The 15,636-nt window shown below is 36.8% G+C and overlaps 3 protein-coding genes across 3 annotated transcripts; all 3 read left to right on the top strand.

Moving 5' to 3' along the window:
• Window positions 1-5,384: 5,384 nt before the first annotated feature.
• Window positions 5,385-7,039, top strand: LOC112170970. The gene is made up of 3 exons (XM_040508474.1): window positions 5,385-5,507; window positions 6,322-6,993; window positions 7,035-7,039. Exons 1-3 carry the CDS (start codon window positions 5,483-5,485, stop codon window positions 7,037-7,039), a joined length of 702 nt encoding a protein of 233 aa, XP_040364408.1. The 5' UTR covers window positions 5,385-5,482.
• A 2,784-nt stretch (window positions 7,040-9,823) lies between these two features.
• On the top strand, window positions 9,824-10,522 carry LOC121049972 (secreted RxLR effector protein 161-like). Its single transcript, XM_040508473.1, has one exon. The coding sequence runs from the start codon at window positions 9,824-9,826 to the stop codon at window positions 10,520-10,522; it is 699 nt and encodes a 232-aa protein (XP_040364407.1).
• Window positions 10,523-12,846: 2,324 nt separating this feature from the next.
• Window positions 12,847-13,218, top strand: LOC112170969. The gene has a single exon (XM_024308230.1). It carries the CDS (start codon window positions 12,847-12,849, stop codon window positions 13,216-13,218), a length of 372 nt encoding a protein of 123 aa, XP_024163998.1.
• Window positions 13,219-15,636: the final 2,418 nt, after the last annotated feature.

Here is a 15,636-nt window from a genome sequence, read left to right as displayed (position 1 = left end):
CCCAAAGAAAGAAAACTTGTTGGCTGCAAGTGGCTGTTTAGGAAGAAAGAAGGAATACATGATGCTGATGCCATAAAGTATAAAGCATGTTTGGTGGCAAAAGGGTATTCGCAGAAAGAGGGAGTGGACTATGACGAAATTTTCTCTCCGGTTGTCAAACACACTTCAATACGGTTATTGTTGTCTATAACAGCTCAGTATGATATGGAGATTGAGCAGATGGATGTGAAAACTGCGTTTCTTCATGGGGACCTCGAAGAAGACATTTATATGTTGCAGCCGGAGGGTTTTGTCGAAACAGGAAAAGAGGATATGGTTTGTAGGTTAAAGAAGTCCCTATATGGACTTAAGCAATCACCGTGGCAATGGTATAAACGTTTCGACACATACATGCTGAAAATAGGCTACACAAGGTGTCTATATGACTGCTACGTTTACTACCATGTATTTCAAGATGGGGAGATTATTCTACTACTTTTGTATGTAGATGACATGCTAATTGCATGCAAGGATATGTTGAAAATTGAAGAGCTTAGGAAGAAATTGGGAGCTGAATTCGATATGAAGGATCTAGGAGCTGCACAAAAGATCCTTGGAATTGAAATAAGGCGGGATAGAAAAGCTGGTAAAATTTGGCTGTCACAAGAAAAGTACATTCTGAGGGTACTTGAACGCTTCAACATGGATGGAGCTAAGGTTGTTTCTATCCCATTAGCTGCACATTATCAGTTAAGTGCAAAGCAAAGGCCATCAAGTCAAAAAGAGATTGATGCGATGAAGGATGTTCCATATGCAAGTGCAGTAGGGTGGCTCATGTATGCGATGATTTGCACACGACCAGATTTAGCTCAAGCATTGAGCGTTGTCTCTAAGTACATGTCAAATCCAGGTAAGCCCCACTGGGAAGCAGTGAAGTGGATTTTGAGGTATTTAAAAGGGACTAGCTAGGCAGCTTGGAATCATGTTTAATAGGAAACAAGAAGTAGCATGCTTGGCTGGTTTTGTGGATGCAGATTATGCAGGAGACTTAGATAAAAGAAGGTCCACAACAGGTTATGTTTTTACTTGTGGAGGAGGACCTGTGAGCTGGAAAGCAACTCTTCAAGCAGTCACAGCTCTATCTACTACTGAAGCAGAATATATGGCATTAACAGAAGCTTCAAAGGAAGCTATTTGGTTGAATGGGCTGGCAAGTGAATTTGGAATTCACCAAGAAGGCGTGGTAGTGAAGTGTGACAGTCAAAGTGCCATTCATTTGGCAAAGAATCAAGTGTTTCATGCAAGGACGAAACACATTGATGTTTGCTATCACAGGATCAGAGATTGGGTAGAATCTGGAAATATCTTTGTGGAGAAGGTTCACACAAATGACAATGCTGCAGATTGTCTTACCAAGCCCGTTGCTGTAGAGAAGTTCAAGCATTGCTTGAACTTGCTCAGTGTCACAACATGCTGAGTTGTGGTGGAGCACCTCCTCACTTGAGGTGCGTTGAGGCAAGAAGAGTCTTGCCTAGGTGAAGGTTCTTGAAGGTTTGTTCGAGATTGCTTCAAGAAGTTCAAGACATCCTGAAGGTTGCAGCAATCGTTTTGGTATCAACTCACCAAGGTGGAGATTGTTGTGTTTTTGGCTCATTGATACAATCTGAAAATTAGGATGCATAATTCAAATCCAAGTCTAGAAAGGAAAGAGGTTTGCGCCCAGCTTTTCTATAAGTTCTAGGAAAGTTAGTCTTTCAAGTTCTATTAGGATTTGTAGTAAAGGCTTAGTCTATTAGGATTAGGAATCCTAATCCCATGTTGTATCAGCAGTTCTATTTGCTATAAATAGGAGCTGCAGTCAGTTTTTTGGAATAAGAAGACAGAAAGTGCAGAAAACTGAGAGTCAAGGTGATAGAGAGATAAGAACTAGTCAGGAAGGTTTGAGGGATCTGCAATAAGTACTTGTAAACACCTAAATTCTTCATAGTGCTAGTGAATCTCTCAAGAGAGATCACGAAGTGGACGTAGGCTAAAGTTTTGGCTGAACCACTCTAAAATTTACTGTGTTGTTTCTGTTTTCAATTCATCTATTTTCTAACTTTGCTTTAGTAAAACACAACGATCCTAAAAGGGGCTTACACAATAAATAGTGTTGCACTTTTTTCAACTACTTCCTAGTCATTTCTCCTTCGTCTCATATTCCTTTAAATTTTTTCAAAAGCAACCTTTGTGACACATTCAATTGAAGCATCCCACCAATTACTAACAGATGAAGGATGATGATCTATATGAGAAGGAAAGCGTACATACATTCAATTGAAGCATCCCACCAATCACTAACTTATATATTGTCCAATTTCTTGAGTATTACTTGAACATTAACAAGCCACATGGTGAATATGATGAACAGTATATCAAATGTACTGTTTCCTTTTCATTTTGGATAAAGATGAGACCCATGACATAAATGAAAATGCATTAAGTACTGGTGGCCGATTCTTTTAATAGGTTCCCTGATCTAATCCATTACCCTTAAGACATTGCATCTTAACAGTTCATAAGAAGACAGAAAAACTGTCTGGTTTGACAATTAAGAAGTTGCTATATCAAATGTATGTACAGACAAAATTAGCAACCCATAAATCGAAATTGGTCAATAATCTTGGACAAGCAAATACAACACATGAATCAGTGAGCTCAATCCCAAACAAGATATGTTACTCATATCCATCCACACATGTAAGAAAAATCATTAATATCAAAAGGACCGACTCCTCAGAATGTTAAGATATTATGTCCTGTTAGCCAGAATTTTTCTACTGCTTTATGTTACAAACAATAAATTTTGAAATCCACAGGGAGATGAATACATAACATTACTGTGCTCACTTACCTGAACGGTTAGCTAATTTTTTTTTTTTTTTTTGAATCACTCAAATGACTATCAACATTTTCTCCTCCAGCTTATTCATTGCTATAGGGTATTAATGCCAGTTTAACCCATGGATCAAGGCCTGAAGTAATTGCAAAGAATGGGGTCTAACAGTTGCTTGTTAAGAACGTACTTGTATGGACGGCGTATTAAGATGATCGACTGGAAATGGTCTGCCAGGGTTCTTGGCCAAGCTTCATAGTTAATGGATTGATAATGAAGAATACGTCAATAACCACCATCCCCTTCACGCTCTGAATTCCATCCACCACCATAGCCACCAGGACGTTGACTCAAAGCTTCCAGCAAGCTCTACAGAAGATTAAAGATAATAAGAAAATAAATGTATTCTGGTAAGTAGCAGTATGAAAATCATTTTTGACAACTCCTGGCCCCTGCTTTCAGGATACGGAAGCCAACTAACAGCGAAATAGACATTCAATGAAGGTAGAAGATTGACCAACTGAGAACGATTAAAATATACAAGATCTTAGGTAACAAACTAAAGAACTGAAAAATGTTGTACATAAACATACACACCATGTAGGTCAATTATTAGGAATTTATACACATCAAAGGCTGCACAGTTATTGGTTATTGTTATTCCTTCAAAAATAAAGATTTATAATTCAACCTAGAGAAGTGTGGGTCAAGAAGTCATTTTAATGTTTGGGGCCAAAGGACAAGTGTGATAATAGACTGAAGTGAAAAGATAACAAACAATTATTTTGTTGATAACAAAGACATGTATATATGACACATACCATCAAAAGAAACTAGTACTTCAAAACAAGGGAAAAAAAATATGATGTATTCCGATTGCACTATAGGAAAGAGAGAAATAAACTTACTGTCATGTCAAATGGAACAATGAATGACTAAGGCTACAACCTGCTGTGTATTACAATCCACACCAGATAGCGAACATCCAAATCCAGCTGCGAAGCCTACCAACCAACAACCCTCTGGCCATTATAACAATAAAACAGTGAAACAAAAAGAGTGAAAGTAGACAACTATTGGTGATTCTGATTGTGCTGTGTGCATTCAATATTAAATTGAAAAGAACTCAATGAAATTGAAACTATCAAACCGTCCATAAAAATCTGGTGGTAATGAATGATGATTTTTAGAGAGCTTGAAAAAGTTAGAGCTTAAAAAAGTTAGATGGAAATCACAAAAGGATATCGCAGGTCCATTCTAACACCCAAAGGTTCAAAGGAAGTCAGATGTGTTTATCTCTATTCAGCTGAGAGACTGAACAGTTTGACAAGCCACATGGTGCATATTATCAAAAGCATTTTAAACCAGTTGAACCCATGGGATAGCCCTCTCCTTTCGATGAGAACCATGACCCCAATTAAAATCCATTAAGTGGCGGCTATTGTTATGATAAATTCTTTTAGCACATGAGTCTCAGCATATTGCATCTTGAAAATTCAAAAAAAAAAAATTAAACACTTATGACGGGACGGACGGGTATAGATTTAATCTGACAGTAAAGAAGTTGCACATATCAAATGCAAATGTACGTAGTACGTTCCATAAATCACAAAACTCAGGTCCACATACAGAATAATATCTAACCGATATATCAATATTAATTGTCTAATAATAAATATAATACCTAGCGGTGAACTCAATCCAAAACGAAATATATTACTCATTCTTAGCAATCCAAACATCTATTACAAACTGATTAATATTCAAAGAACCAAGTTTACTCAGAGTGTCACGCTATTGTATAGTGAGCTAGGATTTTGCAGGTGCTAGATGTGCCTAACAACCGATTCTGAAATAATCAAACATGAAAAATGTGAATGGGGAAACATAGAACTATTGTACTCCCTTTCTTTCCTCTTTTTTGAATACCCAGAAATCCCCCAAACCTGCTTTTTGCTTATTTGGGCCATACTGGGGCCTCCTGCCGAACTCTACAATCTTAACCGGACCCTAATCTTAAGAGACAGGAAACTCTAGCAAATAGCTAGATAGGTACTGTTAGGGGGCTCAAACCATTAATGTTCTCGTAAGTAGTTGCACATGACCATGACTAGAATAAGTAATCAACAAGAAGAGGCATTACCTGCTCTTTCCATATCAGCCGTACAGAAAGAAGATAGATTGTCTTCTTATAGTGTTCAAATGGGATGCTTGTTGTGTAAGATCATACCTATTGCTGTATGAACTAGCTATTATATTCTGTATGCATCAGTTAATGTAAATAAGCTATTTTGAATTCAAATATCAATACATTAATCAATATATATAAATTTATTAAGTAATCGAATTTAGTTTATATATTAGAATATCTGTTAAAGAATTTGAAATTCAAATGTGTGGTTATCCAGACAAATCTATTATGATAGGAAGTTATTTTGACAGTTCCTTGATGGAAGGAACTGCCATGTAACTGCTGTGTTCAACAGCTTTATATATAGAATGATATTTGTATTTGATCCCTGCTAGAACATAAAAACGCTCTCATTGAGTTTGTCCCATCAAGCAATAAAGAGAGATATGGTGTGTATCTAGGAGAAGATCAGATAGATAACGGCAGCAGATCACCAGATGGATAACGGCAGCAATCCACCAAGTTAGTTTTATGATTTTATCTCATAACATTGATCTAACATTTGAGATAGTATACTTGAGTTATATGTTTATGTTTCATATTGAATCTAACAATTGGTATCAGAGCAACTATGCTCAGATTTAGATCAATGTTTATCATAATGCAAATTTATATATATCTTGGGACTTGATGATAACATGATGTTGTTAGTATAAATATATCTGCATATCAATTAAATACAAAGCGATAGTGACTTTTACTGCTGTTATCTGTATAAACTGAGCATTGTTTTTATCGAATTATATAATGATTATTTGTTATATATATAACATGTGAAAATTGTATCTAACTTAAGAAACTACGTACTGCATATTTCATGTAGATTCATATTGCTGCCAAAGTAGCCATGATTATACTGATATATGCAATAGGCTAAATATAATTTTTCTTTCTGAATGTGTTCTGCATATGTATTCAATGCTATCAAAATAGTTGTAATGTATATGTATGAACATACATTCACAGAAGAAAACATGAAGAAAACTTGAAAGTTTAAATTACAATCTAACTTCCAAAGCGGTTGAATATCAAGATTAGGCTTTCTGGTATAACATATGTATGATAATGAACATTCATAAATATATCGTTAGAGATAAGTGTATCACAAATGATACCAGCATCTTGAACATGATATATGTTTATTTATCTATCTGTATGTGATTCATTTAAAATGTTTATTCTATATGAATTAACATTTGGGATATGCATATGATTCTAGTATATAGTCAAACTAGAATATATGTTGAATGACTGATTTAAATTAATATCATTCCAGCCATGCATTTTCCAATGAGCATTAATCAAATTGAATTGCTCAATGGATTAAATTTCAAGAAGTGGAAGGGAGACATAGAACTCAACCTAGGTATACTAGACTTTGACCATGTGTTGAGAGAGGATCCACCAGCAGGACTGACTGCTAATGCATCTAAGGAGGCCAAAGACAGGTATTCACAGTGGCATAGGTACAACAAGATGGCACTGATCTGTATGAAAAAGAGCATGACTGATGCTGTGAAGGGAGGCATTCCAGATTCTGAATTTGCAAAAGTTTATTTCAATTCCATTGCTAAGAAGTACAAAGTTTCTGACAAAGCTGAAATTAGCACCCTGATGAATGCACTAACGGGAATGAAGTTCACTGGACATGGAAGTATAAGGGAGTATATAATGAAAGGGATAGTTATTGCTGGAAAATTGAAAGGCCTGAACATGAATATTGATGATCCTTTTCTGGTGCACATGTTGCTGAACTCTTTCCCAGATCAATACAGTCACTTGAAAAGCCTTTACAACACACATAAAGAAAAATGGAGCCTACATGAATTGATTTCCATTTGTGTGCAGGAGGAAGATGAAATGATCAAGAGGGGAAAAACAGTCAACGTCAATTATGTTGCAAAGCCAAAAGTTAAGAAAAATTTTGGCAACAAGAACTTTAAGGCCAGTTCATCTAAATCTGCTGCTGTGAAAAATGACCTAAATAAGAATAAGTCTCTCAAAACCAATGGTCCAATGAAATGTTTCTTTTGCAAGAAAACAGGTCATTTCAAGAAGGATTGTGAGGGATTCAAAAACTGGTTGAACAAGAAAGGTACATTTTTATTAAAATCAGTTTTTAACTTAGAGTCACATGCATTTGTTGATGATAATTCTTGGTGGTTTGATACTGGCTCACCCATTCATATTGTTAATTCATTACAGGGATTATCAAGCATAACAATCCCAAACAAGAATGAAACAAGGGTATGCACTGCAAGTGGCCAAAGGGTGGCAGTTCAAGCTGTAAGAATTGTTAAATTAGTTTTCAAAAATCAGTTCGTATTACTACTAGAAAATGTGTATTGTATTCCTTCAATAAAGAGAAACCTAATATCTGGTTCTCAATTTGTAATGAATGATGGTTTTAGTTTCTCCAGTAATAATAAGGCTATGTTTTTCTTTAAAAATATGTCTTGTTTTGGTGATGCAACATTAATCGATGGCTACTGGTGTGTTAATTGTTCTAATATTGTTGCTGTTACTCAAGTACAAAATCATGATATTTTCATCGTGTCCAAATCTTCTGGTGTTAAAAGGAAAAACCAGCAGCATGTATCTTCTTTTCTTTGGCACAAAAGGCTACGACATATTTCTAAACAAAGATTGCATGAGTTAGTCAAACAAAATATTCTTCCTGCATTGGATTTTAGTGATTTTGAAACCTGTGTGGATTGCTTGAAAGGAAAAATGACAAATTTGAGAAATTTCAGTTCCAAAAGAAGTGAATCATTGCTTGAGCTAATCCATACAGATGTTTGTGGTCCATTCCCAGTAAACACTATTTGTGGAAATTCTTACTTTATGACTTTTATTGACGATTTTTCAAGGTATTATTTTGTGTATCTGATTTCTGACAAGTCACAAGTTTTAGATGTTTTCAAAATTTTCAAAACTGAGGTAGAGAGACAAACTGAACATCTTATTAAAGTAATCAGGTCTGACAGAGGAGGGGAGTATTATGGAAAATATTCAGAGAAAGGGCAACATAAAGAACCGTTTGCTACATATTTGGAACAATGTGGCATTGTTGCTCAATATACTACTCCATACACACCTCAGCAAAATGGTGTTTCTGAAAGAAGAAACAGAACTTTGATGAACATGGTTAGAAGCATGTTTTCCAGATCTTGTTTACCAAGATTTCTATGGGGAGAGGCTTTGAAAACTGCAAATTACATTTGCAATAGAACACCAAGCATAGCAATTAAGAATACCCCATTTGAAAATTGGTGTGGCTATAAACCAAGCCTAAATCATCTACATGTTTGGGGTTGCAAGGCAGAGGCAAGAGTATACAATGGAGAAAATGACAAGCTTGACTCAAAATCAATAACTTCATATTTTATTGGTTATTCAGAGAAGTCAAAAGGATTCAAATTTTACTGCCGTTCAAGAACCAACAGAATTTTTGAGACACATAGAGCAACCTTCTATGATGAAAGATTTGATCAGAATGAAGATGTAAGTGAAGGGACCAGTGTTGATCAAATGTATAACAACATGGATGATTGGTTCATTTTTCCAGAATTTGTGCCACCTGAAACACGGATGATTAGTGAAGCACTCATACCAGTAGCACAAGGTGAAGCACTCATACCAGCAGCACAAGGTGAAGCACTCCTACCAGCACCACAAGGTGAAGCATTCATACCAGCAGCACAAGTTGAAAATCAATCTCAAGCAGTCAATTTTGGAAATCAAATTGATCCAAACGATGATGTTCAGAATAGTGAAAATGCAGAAATCCCAGCAGTGGAAGCACATGAAGTCTTGAGAAGTTCAGAAAGATCAAGAAAATCTGCAATATCCAGTGATTATCATCTATATTTGACTGCAATTGAGTTTGATTTGGGGGAAGAAAATGATCCTGTTTCATTGAAAGAAGCTATGCAATCTAATAACAGCCACAAATGGAAGTTAGCAATGGAAGATGAACTTCAAAGCATGTCAAAGAATGGAGTTTGGACATTAGTAGATAGAACTGTAGATTTGAAACCAATTGGCTGCAAATGGGTTTATAAAACAAAAAGGGATGCAAATGGCAAGATTGAAAGATACAAAGCTAGGCTTGTGGCAAAAGGATACAATCAGAAGGAGGGTATAGATTACAATGAGACTTTTTCACCAATCTTAACTAAAGATGCCTTCAGAGTTATAATGGCTTTGGTTGCACATTACAATCTAGAATTGCATCAGATGGATGTTAAGACAACATTTTTAAATGGAGACTTGTAAGAAAACATCTACATGCTTCAACCAGAAGAGTTCATTGAGGATGAAAAGAAAATCTGCAAACTCAACAAGTCCATCTATGGACTCAAGCAGGCATCCAGACAATGGTACTTAAAATTTGCTGCTGTGATTTCAGATTTTGGCTTTGAAGAAAATAAATTAGATGAGTGTGTGTACTGCAAGGTTAGTGGGAGTCATTTCATATTTCTAATTTTATATGTGGATGATATCTTATTAGCCAGCAACAATATTGGTTTGCTGAAAGACACAAAAGAATTTTTGATGAAGAACTTTGACATGAAAGATATGGGGGAAGCTCCCTTGGAATAGAAATCAGCAGAAACAGAAATCAATACATGTTGGGATTATCACAAAAGAATTACATAGATAAGATGCTGCTGAGATTTGGTCTAGAAAAATGCAGATCAGGAAGTGCTCCTGTTTCTAAAGGTGATAAGCTGCATAAAGGGCAATGTCCTCAAAATGTTCTAGAGAGAAAAACCATGGATAATGTACCTTATGCTAGATTGGTTGGAAGTCTCATGTATGCACAGGTTTGTACCAGGCCAGATATAAGTTTTGCTGTCAATATGTTGTCCAGATATCAATCAAATGCTGGACATGAACATTGGGTTGCTGGAAAGAAAGTTTTGAGATATTTGAAATCTACCAGAGATCACATGCTGGTATACAAAAAGATTGAAGATCAAGAATTGAAAGTGGAATGTTTTTCAGATGCTTCATACAAACAGGACTTGGATGACTTGAAATCAACATCTGGATATATTTTCATGTTTGCTGGCAGAGCTATCTCATGGAAGACTAATAAGCAATCATTAACTGCTACTTCAACCTTTCACGCAGAATACATTGCAATATTTGAAGATACTGCACATGCTTTGTGGTTGAGAAATTTTATTTCAAGAATGAAAGTGGTGGATTCAATTGAAAGGCCATTGACCATTTACTATGACAATGCAGCTGCTGTGTTCTTTTCAAAGAACAACAAAAGGACTTCTGGATCTAGAAACATTGATGTTAAATATTTCTCTGTGAGAGAAAGTGTGAGAGACAATGAAGTAGAGGTGACCAAAATAGGTACAAAAGACCAACTTGCAGATCCATTGACCAATGCATTGCCGGTTTCTGTGTTCATCAGACATGTGGAAAATATGGTAGTTTTAGGCAGTATTGATGGTTAGTTATGTATTTCACTAAGTTACTAGTATGTATTGCAACTATTTAGTAATGCATTGTTATTAATCATCTCAGTCATTATCAAGTTCATTCATATAATTTTGAATGAAATTGTTTTATTCAAATATAGTACTGCATAATTTAGCGTGTATATACATTCAGACGTTGCTGATTTCACATCAGCAAATATGCAATTTGAATAACTCCATCAGGATCACCAATGCTTGTGAAAGTCGATTACTACATAACAAGCATCACACTTGAGGTAATCCATGTAATTTTGATTACTATGATGTGATTATAAAAGACTGGCAACTTGCTAATTTGTCATTCTCTTCTATGATTCAGCTTAGTAAATCTTAATTGATAGGGTTTTGTAAAACAGATAGTATTTTTGAATTCAAGTGCACAATTAAGAAATAGGATATTTACATGGTACGTATACATCATACAATATCTAGTTCAGTGGGAGACTGTAAGATCATACCTATTGCACAGCAATAGATATGAACTAGCTATTATATTATGTATGCATCAGTTAATGTAAATAAGCTATTTTGAATTCAAATATCAATACATTAACCAATATATATAAACTTATTAAGTAATCGAATTTAGTTTATATATTAGAATATCTTTTAAAGAATTTGAAATTCAAATGTGTGGTTATCCAGACAAATCTATTATGATAGGAAGTTATTTTGACAGTTCCTTGATGGAAGGAACTGCCATGTCACTGCTGTGTTCAACAGCTTTATATATAGAATGGTATTTGTATTTGATCCCTGCTAGATCATAAAAATGCTCTCATTGAGTTTGTCCCATCAAGCAATAAAGAGAGATACGGTGTGTATATAGGAGAAGATCAGATAGATGACGGCAGCAGATCACCAGATGGATAACGGCAGCAATCCACCAAGTTAGTTTTATGATTTTATCTCATAACATTGATCTAACATTTGAGATAGTATACTTGAGTTATATGTTTATGTTTCATATTGAATCTAACATGTTGCCACCGCTTCCATCCAACTATGCTCTGATGAAGAAGGGTCATTCAATAGATTAGATCTAACCAAACGTTTTCTCTTTCGTCACCCTCTGGACACTTCCACCCTTGAAGGAACAGTAAGAACATTGGCAATGTGGCTGATCGAGGGATAAGAACCTTTGGATCCTTTTTGTTACTATAGCTGTACCAAGATTCATAGGACAATAAGTTAATCAAATCTGTACCAAACTATAAACAGTACAGCTCTAAAAACACTAGCCAAAGTGTGCTCATTCCATCGAAATCCATCTTCCGCCATGTGAACAAAAAAATTCAGTGCCTCTTATACAAAACCACTTTACACATACCATCTCCGGTTCTCTCTAGAAAAGATCAACCGCCATATCCAATTTTCCTTCTCTACAACAAGCTGCCACCATTGCATTCTTCGAAACCAACCCTCTATATCCACTAAACATGCGCCACGCATCAGGAAGACACCCGCGTTTAGAATAAATATCAATTAACGAGCTCACCGCAAACCCACTCAAATCATTGGCAGTTTTCACCATACAAATGCAACTGCCTCCCACAAGAAACCACCTCCATTTTGGCACTCAAGTTAAGCATGATAGTTAGAGTAACCTCATCAACTCTAATCCGATCATCCTGCGATTGGATTTCCTTAGACAACCCCAGCGCACAAGCCTCGCAACCTTCTGTGCTTGTGTAGCCAGAAAGCATAGAGTTGTAAGTGACCAAATCTTTGAAAGAAGCAGTGTCGAATAGCTGCCAGGCTCGTTCCAAGTTGTGTGATCTGATGTGGGTAGAGATTATGGCGTTCCAAGAGTAGATGTTCCGGTGGGGCATTTCGTCGAACAGCTTCTGGGTGTCTGGAGTATAGGTGGATGAGTTGTTGGAAGTGAAAATGCCCAGTGTTAAACCAGATTTTATGGATTGAACGTGAGAGATGAGAGCTCTTTCAGAAACTGCATTTACATACAATCGAATTCGGACCAGCCTAATGTTAAACTTTATGTTTTTGAATAAGATAGTTGGGTATCCTAATTCCTAGGAAGTCAGTTTGTTTACCAAGTCTTTAGGAGTGAAGTTGAGTAGGAGTCTTATTTTGGTTTACTTCCTTAATTTGTGTAAAAGCTGTTTCAAGTGCAGTCTATATATGTAATTGAAACAGAGGAAATAAATTATGCTTTGGAGTCGAATTGCTCAGTAAGCTTTCAGTTACAATTCTCTCTTGCTTTTAACATTGTGGTATCAGAGCCCCCACTGGGCCCGAGGTAGAAAGAAGCAGCAGCTTTCTTGCAGTAGCAAGTGAATATGGCATCCGACAACAACAACTATGTGCAACCAACAATTCCACGCTTTGATGGTCACTATGACCATTGGAGCATGCTTATGGAGAATTTTTTGAGGTCCAAGGAGTATTGGAGCATCATTGAAACCAGGATTGCTGAATCAGCCGCTGCTGGAGAAGTGTTGACGGCTGCACATAAAAGGGTGCAGGATGAGCAGCAGTTGAAGGATCTCAAGGCAAAAAATTACTTGTTTCAAGCAATTGACCGCACAATTTTGGAGACTATTCTTCAAAAGGACACATCCAAGAAATTTTTTGGATTCAATGAGAAAGAAGTATCAAGGATCAGCCAAAGTGAAGCGTGCACAGCCTCAAGCCCTCCGCAGAGATTTTGAGACTCTTCAAATGAAGACGGGAGAGTCAGTCAATGATTACTTCTCAAGAGTCATGGCTATTGCAAACAAGATGCGAATCCATGGTGACAAGCTGGGAGATGTCATAATTATTGAAAAAATTCTTCGATTGATGCATACAAAATTTGACTATGTTGTATGTTCGATTGAGGAATCACATGACATTGATGAAGTTTCGATCGATGAGCTGCAAAGTTCATTGTTGGTTCATGAGCAGAGAATTAATCAAGGGGCTACAACAGAAGAGCAAGCTTTGAAGGTCTCTTCCAACACTCCAGTTGCTTTTGAGGGTGTAGGACGTGGTCAAGGAAGAGGCAGATTCAATTCCTATTCCAGAGGCAGAGGGCGTGGTCAAGGATCAAGGTTTGACAAATTCAATATTGAATGCTTAATTCAATTGCCACAGGTATGGCCATTATAGGTCAGAATGTCCTAATTTCTTTAGAGGTCAGGGAGAAAGATCAAATTATGCTGAGATAGAAGAAGAAGAAACAACCTTATTGATGGCATGTCATAACAAGGAACAAAAGTCTAATAATCTATGGTATTTAGATTCAGGATGCAGTAATCATATGTGTGGCAATAAGTTGTTATTTTCTGACTTGGATGAATCCTTTAGAGATATTGTGAAGTTCGGAAACAATTCGACTGTCTCTGTTATGGGGAAAGGAAGTATCAATGTTCGTATGAAAAATGATGTTGTTGAAAGAGTTCCCAGTGTGTTCTATGTTCCAGATTTGAAAAGCAACTTGCTTATCCTGGGTCAACTACAAGAGAAAGGCTATCAGATCAGCATTAAAAATGGAGTTTGCCTCATTGAAGATTCAACAAGAGGTGTAATTGCTCGGGTTAAAATGACATCAAACCGATTGTTTCCCATAATTATTCAAGATGATGGTCCAAGTCTCCAAGCTTGTTTCTCTGCAAAAGTAAAAGACTTGGCATGGCTGTGGCATTTTCGGTATGGGCATCTCAATTTCAATGGGCTGCAGACTCTAAGACAGAAAATCATGGTGACAGGTCTTCCACATATTGTCTCTCCATCACAAGTGTGTGAAGATTGTATTGTTGGCAAACAACATCGTGATCACTTCCCCAGAGGAAATGCATGGAGAGCTCTAAACCCATTAGAGCTGGTTCATTCGGACATTTGCGGACCAATAAATCCAACCTCTAATGGTGGTAAGAGGTATTTTATAACGTTCATTGATGATTATAGCAGGAAGACATGATTATATTTTTTGCAAGAAAAGTCTGAAACTTTTACGGCTTTTAAGAGTTTCAAAGCTCTTGTGGAGAATGAAGTTGGAAGAACAATTAAGGTCTTGCGAACAGATCGTGGTGGAGAGTTCAACTCTAAAGAGTTTGCAAGTTTCTGTGAGATGAATAGCATTAGAAGGCAACTCACTGCAGCTTACACACCACAACAGAATGGCGTTAGTGAGAGGAAGAACTGTACAATCTTGAATATGGTTCGAAGCATGCTGTCAAACAAATGCATTTCCAAAAGCTTTTGGTCTGAAGCTGTGAATTGGAGCATCCACATATTGAACAGAAGCCCAACATTTGCTGTCAAGAACATGACTCCTGAAGAAGCCTGGAGGGACACAAACCAACGGTGGATCATTTCTGAATTTTCAGATGCATCGCTTTTGCTCATGTTCCAGATGAGAAGAGGAAGAAAATTGATGACAAGGGAGAGAAGTACATTTTTCTTGGCATCAGTGAGCTCTCAAAGGCTTACAAATTGTACAATCCCATCTCAAAGAGGATAATTGTTAGCCGTGATGTTGTATTTGATGAGGGTAGGAAATGGCAATGGACTGTTGGTAGCAATGGGAATCATATTTTAGCAGATCTTGATAAAATGGATGAAGAAGAAAGAAGTCTACAGCCACCAAGTTCTATTACCACTCCTGTAGCAGATTTGCAGTCATCAGTCACACCTACAGAAGTTGAAAATGATCAATCACCTGGCTCAAGACCTCAACGAACAAGAAGAAGGCCAAATTGGATGCAAGATTATCAGGTTAGTGGAATTAATCGAGATGATGATCCACTTGTCCATTTTACTCTTTTTACGGGATGTGATCCTGTTTCTTTCCAAGAAGCAGTTAAGCAATTAAAGTGGCAGAGAGCTATGGATGAAGAGATTAAGGCCATTGAGAAGAACAACACTTGGGAATTGACAGATCTTCCCAAGGGGCAGAAGTCTATTGGAGTTAAATGGGTTTATAAGACGAAGCTCAATGCAGATAGTGAGGTGGACAAATACAAGGCACGGCTGGTGGTTAAAGGCTACAAACAAGAATATGGGATTGATTATAGAGAGCTGTTTGCTCCTGTTTGGCTCCAGTTTTCCTTGAGCTGGTCAACAGTCTCTTTTCTTACGCGGGCGTG

This window comes from Rosa chinensis, chromosome 6 (genome assembly GCF_002994745.2).
Source record: "Rosa chinensis cultivar Old Blush chromosome 6, RchiOBHm-V2, whole genome shotgun sequence".
In the NCBI taxonomy this organism is placed as follows: domain Eukaryota; kingdom Viridiplantae; phylum Streptophyta; class Magnoliopsida; order Rosales; family Rosaceae; genus Rosa; species Rosa chinensis.
Note: the sequence above shows the minus strand (reverse complement) of the source record. Positions and strands in the feature narration are given on the sequence as shown.